The sequence below is a fragment of the Rhinoraja longicauda genome, chromosome 29 (genome assembly GCF_053455715.1).
Source record: "Rhinoraja longicauda isolate Sanriku21f chromosome 29, sRhiLon1.1, whole genome shotgun sequence".
NCBI lineage: Eukaryota > Metazoa > Chordata > Chondrichthyes > Rajiformes > Arhynchobatidae > Rhinoraja > Rhinoraja longicauda.
The window spans coordinates 9,771,694-9,797,917 of record NC_135981.1 but is presented as its reverse complement, the minus strand read 5'-3'; the positions used below and the strand labels follow the sequence as shown (position 1 = coordinate 9,797,917).

General features: G+C 39.5%; 1 protein-coding gene and 1 long non-coding RNA gene across 2 annotated transcripts in view; one reads left to right on the top strand and one right to left on the bottom strand.

The window, feature by feature from the left end:
• LOC144607529 (uncharacterized) overlaps window positions 1-2,442 on the top strand; it is a 28,662-nt gene extending 26,220 nt beyond the window's left edge. The window contains exon 3 of the long non-coding RNA XR_013549109.1: window positions 2,352-2,442. This is a non-coding gene — a long non-coding RNA (uncharacterized LOC144607529). The remainder of the gene's footprint in view (window positions 1-2,351) is intronic.
• The window catches only part of LOC144607527 (unconventional myosin-Id-like), a 296,615-nt gene that overhangs the window by 176,809 nt on the left and 93,582 nt on the right, over window positions 1-26,224 (bottom strand). Inside the window, exon 16 of the mRNA XM_078424424.1 lies at window positions 22,588-22,795. Within this exon, the coding sequence (XP_078280550.1) occupies window positions 22,588-22,795 (208 nt within the window). The remainder of the gene's footprint in view (window positions 1-22,587; window positions 22,796-26,224) is intronic.

Here is a 26,224-nt window from a genome sequence, read left to right as displayed (position 1 = left end):
AGAATTTCTTTCTCTTTCACAGGATTTGAGAGTCTAGAATTCTTTAAAGAGAAGCAGAAAGCAAAGTCTTTGAATATCTTTTCCAGCATTCCCTCCACAGATGCTAACTGACCCAGAGATCCTCTAGCTTTTTGCTGTTGACTCAACTGAAGAAGGGTCTCAACACGAATTTAACACAAGGGGTTAACTAGATTGATTTCCGCATTGAGGGTATTGTCTTATGAGGAAAAATAAAGGAGTGTGGGTTTAGTTTAGTTTAGATAGACACAAAAAGCTGGAGTAGCTCAGCGGGACAGGCAGCATCTCTGGAGAAAATAAAATTCGTGTTGAGACCCTTCTTCAGTTTAGTTCAGTTTATTATTGTCACATGTAAAGACGTACAGGTATGTAGGTTAATTGACTGGGTAAATGTAAAAAATTGTCCCTAGTTGTGTGTAGGATAGTGTTAATGTGCGGGGATCGCTGGGCGGTGCGGACTTGGTGGGCCGAAAAGGCCTGTTTCCGCACTGTATCTGAAATATGAAATATGAAATATGTACTGAGGTACAGTGAAATGTTGTTTGTTGCGTGCTATCCAGTCAGCAAAAATACTATACATGATTACTATCAAGTCATCCAAGAGTATAGATACATGATAAAGGGTATAACGTTTAATATGGTCCTTCATCAAAAGTCTTCTACTTGTTATCAATAACCCTCAACTTCCTGACAGACCACCAACCCATCCATCTCAGCTCTGAATATATTCAATGATTCAGCCTCCACAACTCCCTGGATTACAAACAATCATGATAGCAAGGAAATTCATCTTTCTCTGTCCTAAATGGGCAACCCATTAATCTGAAATTATGCTCCTTCGTTGGGTTAGTATTAGGGGTAATGGGCTAATGATAAAGGGTTGTCCATTTAACACACAGATCGACAGGAGTTCCAGCTCTGATGTGTGTGAATCAATCAAAATCTCTACACTAGGGTGCTGTGGATGTTCTCATTAAGTGTACACTGAAAAATAGACTTTTGAACAATAGAAGGTTATGTTAATTGGGTGAGAGGTAGAATTGAGGTTAAAGATTATTCTTCCATTATTTTACTGTACATCTGCACAGGTCCGACAGGTCGTCAAGTGTATCACTCCAGCTCCATGTGTTTTGTTCCGCATTTAAGTGTATGTTGGAGGGCGGCTAACTCATTTTCTCCGACATCATCTGACCTAAAATGTTTTGTAGAGGGCATGATAATTCACTATATATTTCTCCAGCAAAAAGCAGTGCAGCATAATGCCTACTTTTTCACTGGACCTCATGAACACCCTGAATTCTCTCTCCACTTAAAAAAAAATTACGTTGACCTAACTGCATTAGAAAGGCACGTACAGGACCCTTTTTCTCTACAGCAATGGGTTGAATGAGTAATTGATTTTCTCCAAAATCTACAATGTTGGACATTGGGAGAACTGAATAGCTCTTTGCAAATAGTGCAATGGGATTTTTACCATCTGCCTGAACCTTTATAATAGAAGAATTTCAATTTAACGCTGTCTGAAGGGCAATATCTCCACAATACGTTTCTGTGCAGAAGTATTTTGCAACTGGAACCTCTAACTCACAGGCAACAATGATATCAATTCTAGCAACATAATACAATGTTGGTGACAATCTCTCTAGCATCGTGGACAGCTGGATGTGACATTATTCTTACATTTTTTATAATTATTCTATTAAAATAACTTCCCGCATTACAAATGTATTTATTTTAGTTTCCATGATAGACACGTTATTACTCTTGAGTGTGACTACACAAATTACCTAAGTCAATTATGAATTTGTGCTTTGTTTCCACGTAATAGGATATGAAATCTAATGTCATTGATGCCTTTAGTGAGATTGAAAAGTGAGAATGTCAGCAAACTAATAGTCCCAGGTGAAGCACAGCAATAAAAGGAGAGAGAAAAATCACATGAGGATTATTACTAGGGAGAACATGAAGATAACAGCACTCTTACCCTTTTTTGGAAATCTTATATACCCAAAGGCAAGGTAAATAATCTTACTGGATGTGCATTTGATTTCCAATATGTCATATTCAATTATGTACTCAATTCCAAGTCCAGAGACTTGAACATAAAATCTTGACAGGTCCTATACTTTGCTGTATTGGATAAGTATTCTAATATTGAAAGTGATCTTTGGATGAGACATTAAACTGAGGCAATCTTCCAAGCGTATGTAATAGGACATAGGTACTTTTTATGGGGAGTTCTCTCTGATGAACTGACTAATATTTATCTGTTAACCAACAACATTACAGTGTGCTGCTGAAAATGTAATTACAGAATGTTATTTTGTTTTCAGCATGATGCAACTGAAAGCCATTTTCTACACGAGCGAAGCATGATAAAGTCCATTTGCAGGTTGTTTCACATCGCACAAAAATTCAACCAGGTATTTGTTGTTAATGAGTTGGCCCTGTGCCTTTGTCAGAATTTCACATAAGGGGGCCCAAGAGGTGTGGTAAATTCCTCATCTGTAGTCATTTTAGAGGCCGCAGGATAATTTGACTGCCTGGTATTATAAATGCAGCAGCAATTTGGGATGCCTATACATTCACATAAAATATATACCTACATCCAAAAGCAAAATACTGCAATAACTGTTAATAACTCCAAATCTTCCTGACCTCCAATCAACCTTACCCATTTCACTCATAGCAATGACCTGTATCACGTTATATGAAAGTTTGCTAGATTAAAATCCCATTTCTATAATGCAGAAGGAGAATGATATAAGATAAAATTTAAGGTATCTTGAAGGGAGTTGCGAAAAACGGAGAGGAATATGCACAATGTTAAAATACTTATTGGAAAAAAAACATATTGAAAATTAACTGCATATATTTCCAAGAACATGAATTCAATTTAAGGCATTCACAAATAAACAATCAAAGACCCAAATGCACAAGACAACCATAAGATTAGTTAGTTCATATTATTCACCCCACCAGTCTCCTCTTGCATAAAAATGTGCCAAAGGGAAAATAAACATAGGCTTATGGAGAAAAGAGTGTTTAGTGTAGTCACAGATCTCTTTTAATGAGCCATCTCAGGAACAATGGGACACATGAGCTCCTCTGTTTTATAAGTTTCACTGATACGTTTAAAGCCAGAGCAGTGGAGCTTGGAAAATAAATTCATCATAAAAATGACAGTTACATATCATTTATAATTCCATGTTATAGTTAAATATTGGTAGCAGATAGCCCTGAGCTAGTTTCTATTTTAACCAACAGAAAATTATTTTCCACACAGTAGCTGTATGTGCAGCTGTGGTGGACATATGGCACTGAGCAAATATCACATCAATTTGTTTACCATTTGAACACTGCTTTGAAGCATAAACAGGAACCAATGAGGATAAATTGATTTTGATGTTACAGCAGTTTAATAACCACTGTGTAGTGTGCAATCAGAGATTCAATTAACATCCAATTGAAGCAAAATCCCTTCATTAAGGTTGCAACATACAGAAAATTAATAATCAAATGAAATAAAGGATAATCAATGGTAATTGCAAATCTCATTGAAATAAGAAATTATATTTGTTTGAACCTTCACTGAACAGAATTTCTTCATCAATGCGATTCCTTTCTCACTCTCAAAAAAGCAGAAAATTATTTTATAATATGCAAGCAAAGTAACCTTCCCAAGTGGCTGGATTTTGAAAACATCCAAATTATTGTACTGGCATTATGTTTGTTTGTCGGCTGTTCGATCTCACTCCACCCCTCTCCTTGCATAAATCAGTGATCAATGCCATCAGCCTATTTTCCATTTCTTGAGGCACAACATGTTGATGTCAGCTTACCAGCTACATTGTCACTCATGCAAGTTTAATGAACACGTTCAAGAATCAGGTCTCCTTTGGTTTTTCTGTTTTATTCATCCTATTTGACTAAATCTTTGTCCACTGGGGGGCACCAGCAATGGCTGCCTTGCCAACAGTCTGACTGTCTCTTCCTTCTTTGTTGTTTTAATAGTATGTGTTAAATGTATGTTTTTAGTGTTCTTTAGGTTGTTTTATGTGGCGGGGTGGGGCGGGGATTGGGGGAAATATTTTTTCATTTCTTACCTCAACAGAGATGTGATTTTTTTTCCGTATCGTATCTCCGTCCGCACTGCGGCATAACATCAAGGAGTTGGCGGCCTTTGCTGGAGACCCTCTTTGGGAGCACCAACCACAGGAGCCGGTGGATTTACCATCGCGGAGCTTGCGATCCCTTTGCCAGGGATCGACCTCTGAGCTCCAACCGTGGGAGTCTGCGGACTTTAACATTGTGGAGCTCGCGGTCTCTGGTTAGAGACCGACGTTGGGAGCTCCAAGCCGCAGGAGCTTCGATTGCCCCGACGCGAGAGCTTCGATCGCCCCGACGCGGGGGCTTCGACCTATGGCTGCAGGAGCTTCGATCAACTCAACGGATGGTTCGACTGCCCCGACCGCGGGAGAATGAAGAGGAAGAAGATTGGACTTCATTGCCTTCCATCACAGTGAGGAATGCGGGGAATCTGCTGTGGTGGATGTTTATGTTAACTTTTATGTAGTTGTGTGTCTTGTTGCTTTTTTTTAGTATGGCTGTATGGTAATTCGCATAAAACTCTGCCTTAATTGGTACATGTGACAATAAAAAACCGTTGCAATCTTTAAATCTTCTAGTACCATTAGGGCCTAGCCAACGAGTATAAATTACCATAGTTCCATAAGAGAGGTATTTTTCTGGTCAGATGGGATTGAGGACACAAATTTAACTCAATAGTCTATATCTAACGTTGAAAAACAGATCATTTATAAAATAAGGAACAAACGGTAGCAACTTTCGCTGTTCTACTTACTATATTTCTATTGTATCTATAAACGTTTTACTTTGCCTTACAAGTATAGTTATGACTGTAATACATTCACACAGTTCCAGAGTACATCACAGCTCAATTTGTTTGGAAATATGGGCCATCATTCATTGCCTGAAGAACATAACTCCTTGCTTTGGAAAAAAAGTTTCAGGGCATGTTTGTGGAAAAGTCTTCAATCATCCACACAAACCAAAACTAGGAACCTTACCGGAAATGCATTATAGATTCTATTTATCCATGACAAAGTCTCTGTGAGGAGTTGCGGCATACCTCCCTGGGATAGCAAAAATCATAGATACTGCCCATCTAATGAGATTTGGTTCTATTAATTATCATTTATAACAGTCACTTGTTTAATTCACATGGCCGGTGCCCATGAACCATACTCTACAAAGAATCAGTGTCATGAGGGAAGGAAACAATAACAACAAAACAAGCACACTTTGAAGATTACTCAAGTGTTATGAAGGAGCTGTTTCTTTGATTTGCAATGAACTGCTTTCCATCAGAAATTAATGTATTATTGATGTTGTGCTATGTCCTCAGGTTGTAAGTGCATTTTGGACAGCAGGCATATTATTAAAATTTACATGGTAACTAATCTGAAAAATCCCAACTAAACCATCAAAAATGTCAGATACAAGGAGAGAATATAATGAAAAATTAGAATGCATCAGCTGTGTTTCACAGTTAAGGGCAAATAATTAATTGTTACTATGGAAACATCATGTAACATTGCCAGAATACAACCCGAGGGAATCTCTGCTACATAAAGGGTGCGAGAAATCTGGAAGTGCCGTTCCTTTAATAAAACAGAAGATTTCTACATAGCCTTGAGTGTACAATGCTTTTAATAAGTTAGAATATTATTAAGGTAAAGTTATCTAAATAGAAAACTAAAATAGCTATAACATTACTTAATTTGATTATACCAGGCACGAGTGAGTTTCCACACTTTTTAGTATTTCTGGATTTAAGCTTCATTTTGATATGCCTCATCTTTGACAATACTTCATACATACACAGGATGCAATGCTTTGCTCTTTCTTGAACACACACACACACACATGCTCTAACTCATTTCCACTTTCTGTTCCCTTTTGGTTCTCATGATTGTACAGCACAAGAAAACATTTCATTATATTTTCATCGCATTAAGGAACTAATAATTGAAGAATATTTTAACCATCAGGCAGGAAAGGGGAGTAAAAAATATTTTGAGAAAAATCACCTCGAAAATAAATTCCAATCATGAGGCAGCATTATGATAATCCAATTCCATTTTTTTTTAAAACCCTGATTAACAGTTCTTCTTTTATCATTGGTTGGTTTGCAAGCTATTCTGAAACAGCTCCAAGAAAGGAACGTTGCTTAAAGAACAGATTTTCCAGCCTTCCGGGAAATAACCCATTTAATTCTGGCATTGCATGGACAACAAGATATTATTTGAGAAACAGAACCTAGATTTGATAGAAACACGAATACCAGCCTTGCATAGTAACATTGAATGACTATACTATACTACTACTGCATCACTGAAAGCATGGCCAATATTAGAATAGTAGAAACACAGAAAAAAAGGACAAAATTGCTGCAGTAATATGTTAAAACTTCATGAAAATAGACATTTCCTTATTCTTTTTAAATTCCAGTGGATAATAATGGGATGAAAAATGTCCTGATGACCTTTAATTCAATGTTATTAGTGATGAGGACTGCTGACAAAGTTTTTTTTGCCAATCCTTAATTGTACTAAAGATGGTTATAAGTTGTCCCTTTGACCCGCCTTTGCTGATACCACTGATGCTATATTGTTTTGAAGCTGCAGTCAGTGATTAGCAGGTGTATCAGTCATACCAACAGCAGAAAAAGATAGTGAGCACAGAAGAGAACAAGTAAGGATAGCAAAATTGACAGAAAGACAAAGCACCAATATCACCTTTCCCAATCAAACATTCTGCAACCTTCAGCCGTTAGGATTAAGTATAAAGTGCAAAACGTGACAGTTTAATGAAATTGTTCCATTGGTGGCAGCACATGCCTGTAAATCAAGTACAAATCTCTGAAACCAAGGTCTGCAAAGCAAATATAAACCATTCCTAGAAATATACCATAGTGGACAGCCAAATGATTTTTCAAAATAACATCCTTCATTCTGACTTGCATATCCACAGATAAAGTCTGCCCAATTCTGCCATGGATTTACTTGGCAAGCAGCTGACAATATAAAATTTGAGAACATGCTCATACAATTGCGTTTAATTGCTCTCAAAAATCAGTACACTCTGACCTTGTTGACTTCACACATTGGTCTCCAGCACAAGGAAACAAAGTAGTGAATTAGTACCTTACATGCCAATGTTGCATAGCAACAGTATGAGGACCGTAGAAACATAGAAAATAGAAGACATTTTCACTGTTGAATAAGCAGCTGAGAGGAGCAACGCGAGAGATTTATAAAATTAGCTGTCAGCATGAGGCTAGGTCGGTTTCACTGTCGAATGAGCAGCTGAGGAGGAGCAGCAGTGCGGGAGATTTTAAAAGCATTTCTTCGTGTCCAGGAGCAACTACACCGAGTGGTGCATAAAAGGAATAGAGACATTATCGAAGCGGCAATTCAAGAGCAAACGTTTTGGGATAGACTGTATTCTGAGGTAAATTATTATTGTGGAGGTAACAATATATTCTCATGTTCTCTGAACACTGGTGCTACACAATGATGCATTCTCAGCCACTTACTATGCCCTGTACACACTCACAACTGTGTGGCCAAATTCTGCTATAACTCCATCAACAAGGTTGCAGATAACACCACTGTAATGAGCCAGATTTCTGACAATGACAAGATGAACATGGTGTCAAGATAACAACCTCTCCCTCAACATCAGCAACGAGTTACTGACTTACTTGCCATACTCAGCATTAATGGTGCAAAGTTGAAATGGTGAGGGCTTCAAGTTCATTAAACTCTCACATGCTATTGAGGATAGGAATTGAAGAAGGAACAGGTAGATATCTGGCTGAGGAGTTTGTGCAGGGATTCAATTTTTTGGACCATTAAGATCTCTTCTGGAGCAGAGAGGAACAGAGATGATCAGCACAGGAGGGTCAGGTTGCACTTGAACTGGAGGGGGATCAATATCCTGGCGGACAGACTGCAAGTGCTATGAAGCAAGGGTTTAAACTAGATTGGCAAGGATACGGGATCCAATGCAGCATTGAGGTAGATTAGATTTTTTTTTTTTAAATCAACAGTAGACAGAAGAGGCAAGAGCATAGCAAGTAAAGCATTGAACTAATGGCATGGATAGGTATGTGCAACTGGGACATCAAAGACATTATAGAAATACTTCAGGGTACAGGTGCGACAGGTGAGATAGAGGAGGGGACAAAAGAGGAAGTGGTGTTATATTGTTTGGTTATGGAGAACATCATGGCAGTAGTCCATGATGACATTAGTGAGGGACTGCCCAGAGATGCTATATGGGAGGTACAGAGAAATAAAAAGAGGATGAACACATTGTTGAGTTTGTGCTATAGGCCCCCAAATAATTAACGGGAATTAGAGGAACTTTCCCAATATAGACTTGGACTGCCATAGTGCCATGGGCTTAGATGGGAGGAAATTTATCGTGCAAATGTACAAATTGTACTCATGTACAAAATCATGAGAGGGATAGATCAGGTAGATGCACAGTGTCTCTTGCCCAGAGTAGAGGAATCGAGGACCAGAAGACATAGGTTCAAGGTGAAGGGGAAAAGATTTAATAGGAATCTGAGGGGTAACTTTTTCACACAAAGGGTGGTGGGTGTATAGAAGAAGCTGCCAGAGGAGGTAATTGAGGCTGGGACTATCACATCGTTTAAGAAACAGTTAGACAGGTACATGGATAGGACAGGTTTGGAGGGATATGGACTAAGTGCAGGCAGGTGGGACATGTTGGCCGGTTTGGGCAAGTGGGGCCGAAGGATTTGTTTCCACACTGTATCACTCTATGTCTCTATGCATTCAGGAAAGCTTCATCATACAATATGTAGAGGACTTTACTGGGGAGAAGGCAAAGCTTGACTTACTCTTTGGGAATTGGCAGGGAAAGTGACTGAATGTCTGTGAGTGAGCACTATCGGACCACAACCATAGTTATATTAGGTTTAAAATAATTCTGGAAAGGAGCAGGGCTGGTCCACAATCCAATTAAATGACAAAGGAATCAAATGTAGGCAAAGAGCATGTGAGAGATAAGAAGTTGTAAGGCTACAGGAGTAATAGCACTGATAGGATTGCTCTGCTGGAAGCTAACTTGGATCTACTGGGCTGACAACATTTTTCTGTGACGTAATACGTTAATAAGTTAGCAACAGGGTCTCTTCAGTCCTCTGTGTTGCAAATTCCACTGGCTCATAATCCTCTCAATTAAGTAGTTGCTCGTCATGCCATTTCCAGATATATTACAACACGTTGTTGGACTGCCACCCCATTCTGGATACTCTAGCCCGAGATCATCCCCTTTACATCAATCCTGCCTAGCCCTGCCAGAATTTTATGTTTCAATTAGATCTTCTCTCAATAGACAATAGACACGGTGCAGGAGTAGGCCATTCGGCCCTTCGAGCCAGCACCGCCATTCAATGTGATCATGGCTGATCATTCACAATCAGTACCCCATCCCTGCCTTCTCCCCATACCCCCTGACTCTGCTATCATTAAGAGCTCTTCATTAGAGCTATCTGGCAAACATGAAGCAATATATTTGAAATGTAAATGCATTTCCTCCCACTGCCCTTAATTATTTTGTGTTGCCTAATAGCTTATTTACTATAAGCCATCATTTCTATCAGAATACTAATTCATTAAACCTTCTGCCAAAGTCAATTCTCACGAAGATTTCCTTATGATTGTGATCCCTGGAAATGTTTGTAAAACTTCAAGTGAACATACTTACTTTTACTTGTGTCATTCTGAAATATCAATCATTTTTCAGCTGATAACCTTCATGGTCTTGAGCAATAATGCATGGATTTATGGTCCACTCCAAAAACCTAGCACAAAGTCTGATCTGACACTTCAGTGTAGTCACCTGATATAACTGCACTTTCAAATGTTTCATCTGGTTGATGCAAAGTTAATCTGAGGTCTCCTCAGCTTTCTCAAGTGGATGCAGAAGATTTCATAGAAATATCGAATAGTACCACAAACTCTCCTGATATCCTGACTAATAATTGTGACTCAAACAATATAATTAAAATTTAATTCTCTTACAGTACAGGAGGAGGCCAATGAGTCTCCGCCGATCTCGGATTATTCCCATCAATCCCATTCCTCACCTAATTCCTATTCTCTATTGTGCTGCTCCCCTTGATTCATTGTCCACCATCACACAGGGGCAATTTACAGTAATCAATTACCCTAAGTCTGAAGAAGGGTCCTGATCCAAAATACACCTGTCCATTCCCTTCACAGATACTGCCTTACCCACTAAGTTCCTCCAATAATTTGTATTTTGCTAAGGAATCCAGCATCTGCAGTTTCTTGTTTAACAGCAGTCTGCGTGTTTTTGAGGACTGGCAGGGAAATATAGTACCAGATGAAGTCCACACAGTCAGAGGGAATGTGCAAACTCCAGACAGCCTAATTACATATTGTTTAGACAATAGACAATAGATGCAGGAGGAGGCCATTCGGCCCTAAGAGCCAGCACCGCCATTCAATGTGATCATGGCAGATCATTCTCAATCAGTACCCCGTTCCTGCCTTCTCCCCATACCCCCTGACTCCGCTATCCATCCTTAAGAACTCTATCTAGCCCTCTCTTGAATGCATTCAGAGAATTGGCCTCCACTGCCTTCTGAGGCAGAGAATTCCACAGATTCACAACTCTCTGACTGAAAAGGTTTTTCCTCATCTCAGTTCTAAATGGCTTACCCCTTATTCTTAAACTGTGGCCCCTTGTTCTGGACTCCCCCAACATTGGGAACATATTTCCTGCCTCTAACGTGTCCAACCCCTTAATAATCTTATACGTTTCGATAAGATCTCCTCTCATCCTTCTAAATTCCAGTGTATACAAGCCTAGTTGCTCCAGTATTTCAACATACGACAGTCCCGCCATTCCGGAAATTAACCTAGTAAATCTACGCTGCACGCCCTCAATAGCAAGAAGTTGAAGTTGAAGGACAACATATCAAAATAACATTTGCATAAGGGGATGCACTCAAGCATCAACGTCAACATTGTTAATCCACCTATTTTTTTGTTTTCAATCCAGATCTACAATTTTCACCTCACCCCCCAATTTAACATTACTTTTGAATTTGACAGTGTTTCACAGAACATCCGTATTGCACAAATCAGATTGTAATGTTAAACTGAAGTTTTGCTAATGTTTAGCAGTAAAGCTTTGATTTTATTTATCAAATAGAATTAACAATAGAAACCAAAGAGACAATTTGTATTCTCAGCTATGCATGCCCTCAAATAGTTGGAGCTTTTGGTGCAATGAGAACCATTCTTCCAGTTCTCTATCTGACTTGTTTGTGAAGGTTATTTGATGTCTTGCATCCCTCTGTGCATTTAATAACTGGAAGCAAACTGCAATCCATATTGAACACCAAACAATTATTTATACAGTTTAGCTGCGATTAAGATACAATTAAAAACCAACTCCTTGTTATGAGCATGTAGAGATTTTTTCTAAAAAGTGTACAATGTGACCACAGATAGCTGCAGTTAGACCAATTCTAGAATTTAAAGGAAATTATTTAATTAAAGCACGAAATCTAAATTCGAAGGACTGTGCCTGTTTTGTGTTAGTAAATGGGAGGAATTAATTTGATTGATTGATCAATACTGCCTTGCTTTCCCTGTGCACTAAATCATTACTCTGATCAATGCTACATTTCATAAAGAAATTCCACTTCTCATTTCAAGAAGTTCTGTTTTAAGGTAGAACCAGCTGAAAATGGTGCACTGAATATACCATTTTAATAATAGTATAAATTAAAAATACAGCAGGATTCATATGAGAGCCAAATATTAAATTAGAATTTAATGTTTTAAATTCTTGAAATATTGGTTACCTAAAAAAGCAGTTATTTACTTAAACCAATTTGCAAAAAATAAATATTGTGCATAATCTGTCACCTGGCAAATTTAAAATATCCTCATAGGCACCTTAATTTAAATTATTGATGCCAACCAACAACCTTTTCCTCAATTTAATTGAAAAAATGGGAAATGCTCTTGGCATAATGAGCATTTCTTAAGGCTTTCTATTAGGTTGCTGCACATGTTGCAGGCTACATGTAGTTAAACATGATAAAAATGAAAGTTTAAGGCAAATATCAATTCAATTAAATAAGCAGCCTTGTTCTTTGCAGAAAACTTACAAAATGGAGAAACTGCAGAAAGAAAGAACTGCGGATGCTAGTTTATAGCAAAGATAGACATAAAGAGCTGGAGTGACTCAGTGGGTCAAGCAGCATCTCTGGAGAAAAAGTATGGGTGATGTTTTGGGTTGGGACCCATCTTCAGACGGGACCCCTCTCTCCCTCTCCCTCTCCCCCGCACACCAGCAGGCTGCAGCCATCGACCCAGTGGAATTCCAGGCTCAGCTCCAGGCCAAGGGCCTCCAAGTTGCTGGCTCCAACACCGTGGTCTGACTCTCCAGCTGACTATCCTAGGTCCTACTGCTCCCCCCCCCCCCCCCCCCCCCACCTCCTCCAACAGGTAACCTCAATAATGGTGCCACTGGGCCCTGCTGCCGCTCTCCCTCTTTAAACCACATTATCCTTACCAGCCCTCACCCTTACAGAACTCTTCACACCCCCGTCCTCTCTGAACCCCCATCATCTCCCCATAGTACTTTCCCAAGCCTCCTTCCACCCCTCTGACCTCAGCCTTCACCCCTTTCATGTTTTCAACCCCCCCCCACCTCTCTTCCCAACACAGAAGCCTTACCTTTGTACCCCTCGCCCCCACCTCAACGGGTTCCGCATTCACCATGACGTAGAGTTTTTCTTTTGTTGCCCCTGCACTTTCTTTGCTTTAGACTGTACAGATGCTGCGCTGAAACGGGTCCTTCAGCCCACCGAGACCGCTCCAACCATTGATCACCCCGTCCACCTGCACTATCCTAGACATTTGGGATAATTTTACAATTTTTACCGAAGTCAATTAACCTACAAACCTGTACGTCTTTGGAGTGTGGGAGGAAACCAGAGCACTCAGAGAAAACCAACGTGGTCACAGGGAGAAGTTACAAACTCTGTACAAACAGTACCCGTAGTCAGGATTAAACTCGGGCTGCAACCTCTCTCTCTACTGCCACACCACTGTGCCGCCCTTCTTCTATGGGAAGGAGTCCTCACCGCCCAGTGATTAGTCCTTCTCCCATATCCGAAATTCCTCCCCCTCTTGGACTTTCCCGGATGGCAATCTATTCTCTCTGGTCCTTCTTATCTCTCACTGCCAGCGAGACAACAACAGTCTTGACTTTTCTACTCCCCTGACCTATTGTAATCTCACACCCTCTGAATTTACAATATGGAGATTAGTTTCGATTTTAATGCAATTGCAATGGATAATACCAATTCAAGTTCAAATTTATATTTTAATATCAACAAAAGACATCTACTTCAATGAAAGCAAACATGACAAACCATGCCTTAATATACTCTTTTCATTAACAAGTTACTTCTGTATTAGGTAGGATGTATCTAACAGGTACATCTGTTTATTCTGAGGCTGTGCCTTCTGGTCCTAGACTCTCTAGGCCTTTCACTATTCTGTAAATTTCAGTGATATTCCCCTACCTCATCCTTCTAAACTCCAGAGAGTACCGGCCCAGAGCTGTCAAATGCTCATCATATGTTAACCCAATCGCACCCAGGATCATTCTTGTAAATCTTCTTTGGACCCTCTGAACATCAGCACATCCCTCCTCAGATATGGGTCCCAAAACTGCTCAGAATACTCCAAATGCAGTCTGACCTGTGCCTCTAAAGCCTCAGCATCACATCACTGCTTTTATATTCTAGCCCTCTTGATATGAATGTCAACATTGCATGTGCCTTCCTTACTATCGATTCAACCTGCAAATTAACCTTTTGGGAATCCAGCACCAGCACTTCCAAGTCTCTTTGCACCTCCGATTTCTGATTCCTCTTCCCATTTAGAAAATATTACATGCCTTTATTCCTAATAAGGAGGAATTGACTGGCAGATGGAGTCAAGTAAAGGGGGGGGGGGGGGGGGGGGAGGGAAGGGTGGTGATTGTGACAGAGTTAGGGAGGTGATAAGTGCAGACGACAAAAGAAGGACCACGTGGGGGATAGGCTGATGGATATGGGAAAGAAACAAGAGTGATGGGGCTGGCGTAGCAGAGTAGGAAGAAAGGTCAGTGTGAGAGGTGCAAGATAAATAAGAGAAGAGAGAAGATGTCTGAGGGGGTGTGGGTTGCTTGAAATTGGAGATTTTTATGTTTACGATATTTTGTAGACTATCCTGAAAAGTTGATTTGATCCTTAATTCAGAAAATACACAAAAATTACTCGGTATGGTACCCATAAATCCATTGTACTGCATTCTATTGTAATGAATGGCATCAAAAGCACACAAGGCTGAGAAGAAAGAACAAAGAACTGGGCTTTCATAACCTGAAGATGACCTATATATCTATGTCTCATGTATGAAAATTTATTTCTTTGAAGTACTGGAACCCATAAGAAATTGAAGTGTTATAGCCAACAATTGAAGGGGTCAGCTCACTTAAGCACCTGAAAACTACATTTCAACTGAACAATGAGATCCAAAATGCTTAATCCAATTCAGTTTTTATTGATGGTCAGTTGACCAAACATCCATGTTGGTACAATCATATTGCAGATTTTGAAGTGGAGCAGACAAAATGTCAGAAGGGTCTCGACCCGAAACGTCACCCATTCCTTCTCTCTAGAGATGCTGTCTGTCCCGCTGAGTTACTCCAGCATTTTGTGTCTATTTGCAGATTTTGAACACTGATTGTGGAAAGGATGAGAGAGGAGAAAAGTAGGCAAATGACTATAGAAAGGACTAATTCTCCTTTATATGAATTGTTGGGGAACTTTTGGACATGTGGCAGTTTTCCTATTTTGTACCAGTCTGTCATTTAATCTGAAAAAGGTACACTGCATACTGGAAGTGGTATTTTTCATAGGCAAGTTTAAATAACACTTGTAAGTGGGAGATGGTGTGTTTAAAAAAAAATCTACTCGTATATAGCCTCAATATTAGGCAGTGACATATATACTAGACTTGTCTGTATTTTATTACCTGACAAAAAATTCAGGGCAGTGTTCCCAAGTGTAAACTCATAACTTTTCTTTTTATCAACAGATTCGCATGTGCTTAATAAGTATATTCCAACCCATCAGGTCTCAGGTCCGGCTTCCTGTAAAGCAGCAGAGTTTAATTATATAACCCATCTGAAATGATGCATGTGATTTTGAAATTCCAATAACAGGACTCCACATGGAGAGGGGGAGAAGCTGGACTCCACATGGATAGAAGGAGAATTTAGGGAATACAGGAGTCACATCCGACCTTCTCCCCCCCCCCTCCCCCCAACGGTATTTCATGTTCTCTTCAGCCCAAATCTGCACAAGGCCGTCAAAGGAAAAACACACAGCATCGATCATGCACTCTACTCACTGAAAATGAAAGTGAATGTTATTGCTTACAGTTTAGAAGCTCAGGTCAATCTTTTGACCTTTTCAATAACGACCTTGTATTTAAAATCCACTCACTGCTAAAATGCCCCTCATTTTCCATGCTGGAGAACTGAATCAACATTCAATTTAGTTATTACATTACCCATGCTGCAAGATGAGAAACATAACTGTTGTGCTAACACCATTTTTATTCCTTATTTACGGGAATGTTTTATTTTCTAATTATGCTTCTCCCTTTTCTCCAAGCTTAAGTTCAAATTGAGAGATTCAATGATCTGTAAATTTGTCAGCTGCTGAGCTACAAGGATTACCACATGTCACAAAGAGGAGGAATAATTTTGGTTCATATAATGATACTTACACAGCCCAACAACTTGCAGAAGCTTTCAAGAGATTGGAATTCTCTGCCTCAGAAGGCAGTGGAGGCCAATTCTCTGAATGCATTCAAGAGAGAGCTGGATACTCTTAAGGATAGCGGAGTCAGGGGGGTATGGGGAGAAGGCAGAAACGGGGTACTGATTGAGAATGATCAGCCATGATCACATTGAATGGCGGTGCTGGCTCGAAGGGCCGAATGGCCTCCTATTGCACCTATTGTCTATTGTCTATTGCAAAACAAAATTAAGGTCATGGTCCAAGATGGCCAAGGTGTGTTTTTTATGCCTACACCCAGCTTCACTTAACACGGCACAAATGATAACATTCATTATTCTTCACCTTCAGCTTGAAAGACACTTACTGCTCTGGAACAAATCTGAAAGTTTAGCTAACCTAATTTCAGTATTGGTCGATGTTTTTTCTGCTAATTTTAGCTCGCACGCAAGTAAAGGTGACTCCCAAGTTACAGAAATTTATCCTTACAAAATTCACCAATTGCTATCCAGAAATTTGAGATAGGGAATAAAGTTTGCTCCTACAGAACATGTGTGAAAAAGTAAATACGTTTATTTTTGTTCAATTCCCATTTCCTGACTCACACAAATGAAGTGGTTTTGAGAGAGTCAATTGAGAATGAAGGGAGAGTCAGTGGATGTGGTGTACCTCGACTTTCAGAAAGCCTTCGACAAGGTCCCACATAGGAGATTAGTGGGCAAAATTAGGGCACATGGTATTGGGGGTAGGGTACTGACATGGATAGAAAATTGGTTAACAGACAGAAAGCAAAGAGTGGGGATAAATGGGTCCCTTTCGGAATGGCAGGCAGTGACCAGTGGGGTACCGCAAGGTTCGGTGCTGGGACCCCAGCTATTTACGATATACATTAATGACTTAGACGAAGGGATTAAAAGTACCATTAGCAAATTTGCAGATGATACTAAGTTGGGGGGTAGTGTGAATTGTGAGGAAGATGCAATAAGGCTGCAGGGTGACCTGGACAGGTTGTGTGAGTGGGCGGATACATGGCAGATGCAGTTTAATGTAGATAAGTGTGAGGTTATTCACTTTGGAAGTAAGAATAGAAAGGCAGATTATTATCTGAATGGTGTCAAGTTAGGAGGAGGGGGAGTTCAACGAGATCTGGGTGTCCTAGTGCATCAGTCAATGAAAGGAAGCATGCAGGTTCAGCAGGCAGTGAAGAAAGCCAATGGAATGTTGGCCTTCGTAACAAGAGGAGTTGAGTATAGGAGCAAAGAGGTCCTTCTACAGTTGTACCGGGCCCTGGTGAGACCGCACCTGGAGTACTGTGTGCAGTTTTGGTCTCCAAATTTGAGGAAGGATGTTCTTGCTATGGAGGGCGTGCAGCGTAGGTTCACTAGATTAATTCCCGGAATGGCGGGACTGTCGTATGTTGAAAGGCTGGAGCGATTGGGCTTGTATACACTGGAATTTAGAAGGATGAGGGGGGATCTTATTGAAACATATAAGATAATTAGGGGATTGGACACATTAGAGGCAGATAACATGTTCCCAATGTTGGGGGAGTCCAGAACAAGGGGCCACAGTTTGAGAATAAGGGGTAGGCCATTTAGAACGGAGATGAGGAAGAACTTTTTCAGTCAGAGGGTGGTGAAGGTGTGGAATTCTCTGCCTCAGAAGGCAGTGGAGGCCAGTTCGTTGGATGCTTTCAAGAGAGAGCTGGATAGAGCTCTTAAGGATAGCGGAGTGAGGGGGTATGGGGAGAAGGCAGGAACGGGGTACTGATTGATAGTGATCAGCCATGATCGCATTGAATGGCGGTGCTGGCTCGAAGGGCTGAATGGCCTACTCCTGCACCTATTGTCTATTGTCTATTGTCTATTGAGATACAAAACAAATGGTGCTATGGACCGTTTTGTAGGAATGCAACTACCAATTCACCCCACCTCATATGGCGCAGGGTGAGGGAGTACCTGTCGTGCTATTCTGGACCAGTGAAAAGGCTCAAAACACTTGAGTATTATCCCTCTGCCATTTTCACCTGTACATCAGTATCTCTCTGCAGTTAAAACGTCCTTCCACTCTGCAACCGAGTCATTCTTTGTCATCTGCAAACTTATCAATCATGCCACCCATACCCATATCCATGTCAATCAAGTATAGTACAAACAGCAACGATCTTAGCACTGAATCTTGTGCGACACCACTGATCACGGGCATCAATTGAAAAAATAATCCTTTATCAGCACCTATTAACTATTGTGGCAGTCAACAATTATTTTGGCCACACTCTGAAACATTATCTACTTTTTTGTTAAAAACCCAAATTTTCTCACATCACTTACCCTAATCCATCCTCAAATTCTGATATCTATTTCTATCATTTATCAACAATTCTGGCTAGGATGACCCCCGCAACTCCAACCCAGTCCCACCTCCAGGTCAATAAGCCTTCATAGCCAAGTTAAGATTCTTAACATCTTTAAATAAAACATCGAACATGAAGGGGACAAGTAGCACTTAAAATCGTGGTGACTCTTGTGTACAGACTCAGAGTGGTCTACTATCGTACACTCTTGCAGTTAGTATGATTGTGATTAGTAGGGCTGTTCACTGAATTGTATGCAAAGGAAGAATTTCACTGTACTTGGGTACAAGTGACAATAAAGTACCATTGAACCACAATGTGTCCTGGAGCGGATGTCTGCGAAGGTCACTCTGATTGCAAATATGTACCGAGCAAGGGACCAAAACATTTAGCAGAAAGAAACATGAAAGCCTTTTAACTTTTTGTTGGAAGAAAAGAGAAATTCCAGACTATTCACACAATAGCCAAATATTTTCATTATTATATCCAGTGAAAGCAGAAACTATAACAACGAGAAAAAGTAATTATTACTGGCATTCTCTCTGGGGTGTACTCAGGTGGTCAGATATTTGAATCAATGAAGTCCTCTCCCATCAAATGCTTTTTTTTCTGCTCATCAGAGCAGCATGACTTGAAGAACTAGGACACGCTGACAGGTCAGTATCACCCCATGCAATTGAAGTAAGATCAATAGTTGATCAGAAAGAGGCCCGAGGCTTTTAAGCACTGGCAGAATAGTTCTCCGAACTATAAATGCTCAAGTTTAACAGGGACAGCATACATTTTGTGAATACTTAAGGAGCTGAGAGTTAATTTCCTGCCATATCCTTTATCACTGGTTATTACTTTGATCGAACATTTCAGACTAGCTTACCATGCAAGATCTTGTCAAAAGCCTTTCAAAAATCTATGTAGACAATGTCTACTTCCATACCCTCTTCAATGCGCTTTCCAAAAAATTAAATTAAATTATTGAGACATAATTTTCCCACAAAGGCATTGATTTTCCCCAATTTTATCCGAGGTTGAGTCCACAAACTGTTTATGATGCACAATCAAGCACAGGATCTCACTGGAAATCAGAGGCTAAGACCCATCACTACATTTTTCAATACACCGCAATATTTTTGAATTTGTGAATTCAGTGAGCATTCACAAATAGCCGAAGAAAATTAATCTCAATAACTTTGAGACACAAGAAACTTCAGATGCTGGAATCTTCAGCAAAACACAAAGTAACTCAGTAGTAAGGCAGTATCTGTGGGGAGAATGGATAGGTGATGTTTCAGGTCGGGACCCTTCTTCAGACTGACTGTAGCACGGGGAAAATCTGGAAAAGAGAGGAGAAAAGCCTGGCAAGTGATAGGCGGGTATAAGTGAGGGGGTTTGATTAACAGATGAGTGCAGTAAGTGCAAAGGTTAGAGATAAAAAGGAAGCAAAAGGGTGTCAGATAAGGAGGAAAGAGGAATGAAATGTAAAACAAGAGAGGGGTATAGATGGAAAGGGAGAGGGGGAAGAAGGTGGATAGTGGAAGAAATGGCGTGCACTGGGTTGAAGGGGCACAAGATAGAGATGGATTGGGGGTATTACATAAAATTGGAGAATAAAATTAATAACCTTACAATATTTGATCATTTACTTTCCAGATAAAGTTTAGATTTATCTGTGAAATATGTTATAGCGCTGTTCTTTATGGCATGCTAATTAATCTTGTACCTCAACCAACAATACTGAAGCAAATAACTTACATGGTCATTATCAAATCATTGTTTATTGAACCAGCTGTGTAAAGATTTGCTGAAAGTGACATGTGGCAAGTGATTATAATTCAGAGAGTCTGTAAATTGTTTTATTAATTTGAGATCACAAAAAAGTTCATACGATTAGTAGTTCTTTCCTTCTGCATGGACAAAGAAGAGGACTTGATCAGAAAACTCAGGCAACATCAGAATTTAGAAATTTTCTTCTCCCAGAGGACAATTGATTTGTGAAATGAACAAGTAAAAAAAATCTAGGTCAATCAATATTTTTCACAAGAAACAGAGTCAATCCTAACAAAGAAATGTGCGCTGTTAAAATATTTATAGATTTGCTTGGTTCATTTGGGGTGAAGAGGCATTGACACTTGAATGATTCAGGTAGTCCTTTAATATTTATGCATATTTATGCATTCAGAGATTTGTCATAAAACATTTCATAAATTAATACTCCCAATTAAATGATCACTAACTACAAAGAAAAAAATCCTGACCAGCAGGAAATCAATTGAATGGTGATGAGACTTTGGGAGGAAGAAAAATCTGAAGTAAAGATGTAAGCTTGCAGTGGCAAAAGCATGCAAGGAGTAATGAGAATTGTACTGAAAAATGAGAACAAGATCAGCAGTGACCTTATTAAGCAGTGAGCATGCTTGTGGGACTGATGGCCTACTTCTACTCCTAATTCATATGTAACCTGACAGTCAGGGTCAAAGATGATGAGAAAGTTGAAAAATAATAAGTTAAACAGGAAGTTTTCAGTCAAATTGTAACTTTCTTTTTCAAATGTGGATGTTCAGTCAAACTGCTCATTGAGGAACACAAGGCATTAAACACAATTTAAACATTACATTAAAAGTTGAAAACAAAGTGGCACCACTTCAGCTGTTTATGTAATCTTGGATATCCAGACAAGATGATTATCTTGGGGAAAAAATGCAAATACCAGCAAACTCTGGAAAGACAACAAATGCCGATGGCAAAGAGAGGCCTATATTCAGTGGGTCCACAGATAATCTAGGGTATATTTCCAGCATTCCCTTTTTGCGTCATAAAATACTTTCATCAACACCCCATGCTCACTGGTAGTTTTTTTTAGTGAGTTTCAATGCATTAAATGAGGAGTGGCCAAATAAGAGTCCCATTTTCACGTTGGTTCAGATTGCTACAGGTTGAAAGGTAGCGGTGGAACTACAGCATTACAGCGCCAGAGATCCGGGTTCGATCCTGACTACTGGTGCTTGTCTGTATGGGGTTTGTACATTCTCCCCGTGACCTGCATGGGTTTTCTCTGAGATCTTCAGTTTCCCCCCACACTCCAGGTTTATAGGTTAATTGGCTTGGCGTAAATGTAAAAGAATTGTCCCCAATGTGTGTAAGATAATGTTAAATATGCGGGGATCGCTGGTCGGTGCTGACTTGGTGGGCCGAAGGGCCTGTTTCCGCATTGTATCTCTTAACTAAATGAAAGATCAACCCTCAACCTTCTTTGCTCTAAGCAATAAAGTTCAGGCCTGCCCAACCTTTCCCTCTAGCTTAGGCTTTTGTGGCCTGGCAACAAAGTTTTAAATCAAATTAATCCACACGGGAAAACCAGGAGCTATGCATTGAATGGCTGAATGCATTTGCTGTTTTGTTTTGGACTATCATTTATTCAAGATGTTGCAAAACTAAAATCTCAAATTAAGAATAGACCCAATGGGGGCAGTAATCCATCCTAGCCATATGTTACTTTGGAATGCAGTTCCATGAGATTTACTTATACATTTCCCCTCATGTAAAAACTGTTATTTTTGCCTTACAAGAAGTTCTGATGAGCAATGCATGCAAAACGTCAGACATGCAAGATCAAAACTGGTCGACATTTTACATAGAGTGAAAAAAAATTACGAGGTAATATGTCTACTGATGCAAAACAGTGCCGGTTACAAACCATGCTCAAGGAAATGTTTAGATAAGGAGGAACACAGATTTCTATATTTGAATTAGAGTGGAATTGTGTTCAACAGATTCATGCTAATAACCTTTACAACTGATGCACCTATCAGAAGTTACATTTCATGTGCTAAATAATCATTGCTCCTTTGCATTCTTTTCCCTTTGCATTGCCAACTCAAATCTCTGTGGAATGCACACGCACAAGTGTCAGCACAAGAGATTTATGATTTGTTTCTTTTGTTTTATAATGAATTCGTGGAGCTCTTGTACTTCATATGTGGATAATTGCCCTGCCTCTTCGCACTACAAATGAAAGACCTCTTAAATTGTTGAAATTCTGTTGCTTAATTTTTGTGACATATGGTTTGTTATAAAATGTTACATTGCAGCTGTTTTGCCATGATCTAGGAGAAATGTTTGGTTTGCAGAATCAATAAAAACAATTTTCATGCACAATCATCTCCAAAATAATACTATTATTATTTTTTGAAGAATTGTGCAATCTTTCTCCTTTTTAGTGACTGAGGGGGTCCCACAAATGAACAAATTTTTCTCATACCTTCTGCAGGAAGAGAACAATCCGTTCAATCATCTGTGTTCGCCGCTCCTCTAGAGTGAACAAAGTTCTCGGTGTCCGAATGAAGAGCTTGGTCTTCCCATATGCCACGTCATGGTGAAATCCACAGCACTCAATCAACTTCTTGACAGCTTCTTGGTCAGATCGCATATCATGGTTTGGCCATGTGAACTCTGAAATCATCTTATATCTGGAGAGGTGTTGAAAAAAGATGTCCATTACAACATTATGGAAACTGGAAAGAAATCTGTGTAATATATTGAAACTCTTATATACTCTGCTTAAGCAAGTAATTTCTTCATAGGAGAGCACTGCAAATTCCCATAAGGCAAAAGATGAAGATGTACCAGTTATCATTGTGGAAAGAAAAAAAAGAGACACAAAGTGCTGGAGTAATTCAGCAGGTTAAGCAGCATCCCATGAGAACATAGAAGGGTGCCGTTTCGAATCAGGACCCTTATTCAGACGAAAGGTCCTGATCCGAATTGTCACCTATCCATGTTCTCCAGGGATTCTGCCTGACCTGCTGATTTACACCAGTACTTTGTGTATTTTGTTTTTGTAAACCAGTATCTGCAGTTCCTTTGTTTCAGCATTTTGAAAGAATCATGCCACAACTTTCCTTTGTTATTAATTTTCTGATGTGACAAAAGCAGATAGCATTTATAGACTTGGCACAGTTCTGGCATGATTAGCACTTGGCTTGTCCCGCTAAAACATTAAGGCTTAGGATAAGTTTGTATTTCATTAGGTAGTCGAAGGATCAGGGTGAAGGGTTACATGGATGTCAACAATTACTGAAATACTGTCTTAGACTAGTTTACTGATTAGAGCACAATTAACAGCATTCTTTAAAGGTCACATTGCGATCACACAGCATAGACATGATTTAGTTGGCCATGTAAGTGAACATCACAAAAGCTAAAAACCACAATGTTTAAATGCATATATTCTCAGTAATTTACATGCAATTCAGCTTTGCAAGTTAATAAATTTTGGTTTTCTGTTAAGATTCACTATCAATAAAATCGTAATGCTGCTCAACTCAACAATAGTACAAAGTTTCTTCAGCTTTGAGTCCAAAGGAAGGACCTGGAGAAATGTCACCCTACTGTACAAATTACCACCTGATAATTATTTCTGTATAATAAAATGATCAACTGCAACATTGCTTTAACTTCCTGGTCCCTTTGAGGAATGTAAAATTCAACTAATATGTTCACTGATGTATTTTAATTGCAGTAAACCCAGTAGCCAAACTTCAGCAATCTCACCCTCCCCCCACTTAAAATTGCTTTGTCAATACTCATGGAGTTTTAAAGGTTTATTGGGCACAACCATTTTGACTGTGATTTGGATTTTAACAGTTGAAAATGGTACAAAAGCATTGACTAATTCCTAATCACCCTGAAAAAATGCATTGGTTTTAATGTGCCCAATTGCAATCCTAATACTAATGTTTTTTAACATTTCATTTTCAGCAGGAATGTTCTCAGAGTGACAGAGCTGTTACCCAGAGTCACACCATCCATAGCCCATTTCACACCAATTGTACATTAATCCTTTAATTTGTTTTTGACCAGTCTCAATTCCTCCCAGAATTAATAACTCACCTGCAAAGTAACCTGAGGAACTTATCTTGGAAATTTCAAAGAATCATACAGTTGTGGAAGCCAATATGGCCAATCTTGGCTATTAATGTACAAAAAGCTATTTGAGAGATAATGCATTTATGCATTAGAATTGATGATTTCACAATTGATGTAGGTTAAAGATGGAGAATTTAATATTTTAGCTCAACGTAAAGAAAATATATTGCCACTATGCAGAATTTTTCCTGGCAGGGTATTTCAAACTGTGCCCCACAAGCCACGAGTAGTTTTGAAGTACACCATCATTGCGCAGTCTGATATTCAGCAATAAATTTACACTTTAAGTCCCAAAACATCAGAAATAAATGATGTTATTAATGTATTTAAGGTATGGATTACAATATAAACATTAGCCATAACACAGGGAACAATTTCTTCTCTCTGACTCAGTTAATGCCATTTCTTCTTTTAAGCACACTTATTTCAGTTGTTTGGTCTTCAGTTTAACTCAACCTCCAGAAAAAACAGCATGCAAAGTGTCATTTTAACTCCCTGTCAAAATATTCAAAACACAAAAAATATTTATTGCTATTTATAATGTGTAAAGGATAGAGTGAAAGCTTAAATTGCCCAAGCCATTAGTTCAGGTGGCCCCAGGATCAATTGCTAGGCTAGCCTCAGTTTTCTGACATCTGTTTGGGTGACAATAAAAATCTTTCCAAAGCCTTCAGACCATACTGGCAAAAGAAATAAAATAAGCAAGGATTTCAATCAAGTGAAAGCTTTTCAGGCCCAGAAAGCATGAATAAGGCAATGATGACATGTTAGGCAAGAACAAAGAAAGGGAAAGCTGTCAAATAAGCTCTTAGTTTTGGCTCACATATGGCCAACATTGGCACGGTATTAAGGGGGAGGATCTCAATGCTGTTGAAAAACATTAAAAATGTATTAACTATTAATTCAGAAATAATTTCAGAATCATTTAAAATCAGTGGCACTTTAAAGAAAATAAGTCAAAATTATAGTAAGAGGTAATATTGGAGTCCATATTCACACGTTGGAGAATTAACCATGCAGGCCAAAACAAACAATTATTCCATACTGCACAGGAATAAATTGTTAATGAATCTCAGCAACCTGTTTAGTGGTGACACAGAGCACCATCTGCCTCATTATTTTTTTATCGTGCAGCATTCCCATAATAATGAACAGACTGGATCAATGCATTTCATCAGATTTGGTTGCCCTGCAATCCAAACATACAAACTCTGAACATAGAGAATTATCACAAATTTAGAATGTGGGCAGACACGTGTAATTGCATAATGCCAAAAATTAACCATGTTTCACTTCAATGTGCACTGTGAAATGAAGCCGCAAAATATGCTTTGAATTGGAACATAGAACAGTACAGCATGGGAACAGGCCCTTCAGCCCAGTTTCTGTACAGAACATGATATCCAAGGATCCAAACACTTTCCAGGTGAAGCAGAGGTTCACTTGCACCTCTTCCAACCTCATCTACTGTATCCGCTGTTCCAGGTGTCAATGGCGAGACCAAGCGCAGGCTCGGTGATCGTTTCGCTGAACACCTCTGCTCAGTCCGTCTTAACTTACCTGATCTCCCGGTTGCTCAGCACTTCAACTCCCCCTCCCATTCCCAATCTGATCTTTCTGTCCTATGCCTCCTCCATTGTCAGATTGAGACCCAGCGCAAATTGGAGGAACAGCACCTCATATTTTGTTTGGGTAGTTTACACCCCAGCGGTATGAACATTGACTTCTCTAACTTCAAATAGCCCTTGCTTTCCTCTCTCTATCCCCTCCCCTTCCCAGTTCTCCCACCAGTTGTTACTGTCTCCGACAACATTCTATCTTTGTCCCGCCCACTCCCCTGACATCAGTCTGAAGAAAGGTCTCGACCTGAAACGTCACCCATTCCTTCTCTCCAGAGATGCTACCTGTCCCGCTGAGTTACTCTAGCATTTTGCGTCTACCTTCAATATAAACCAGCATCTGCAGTTCTT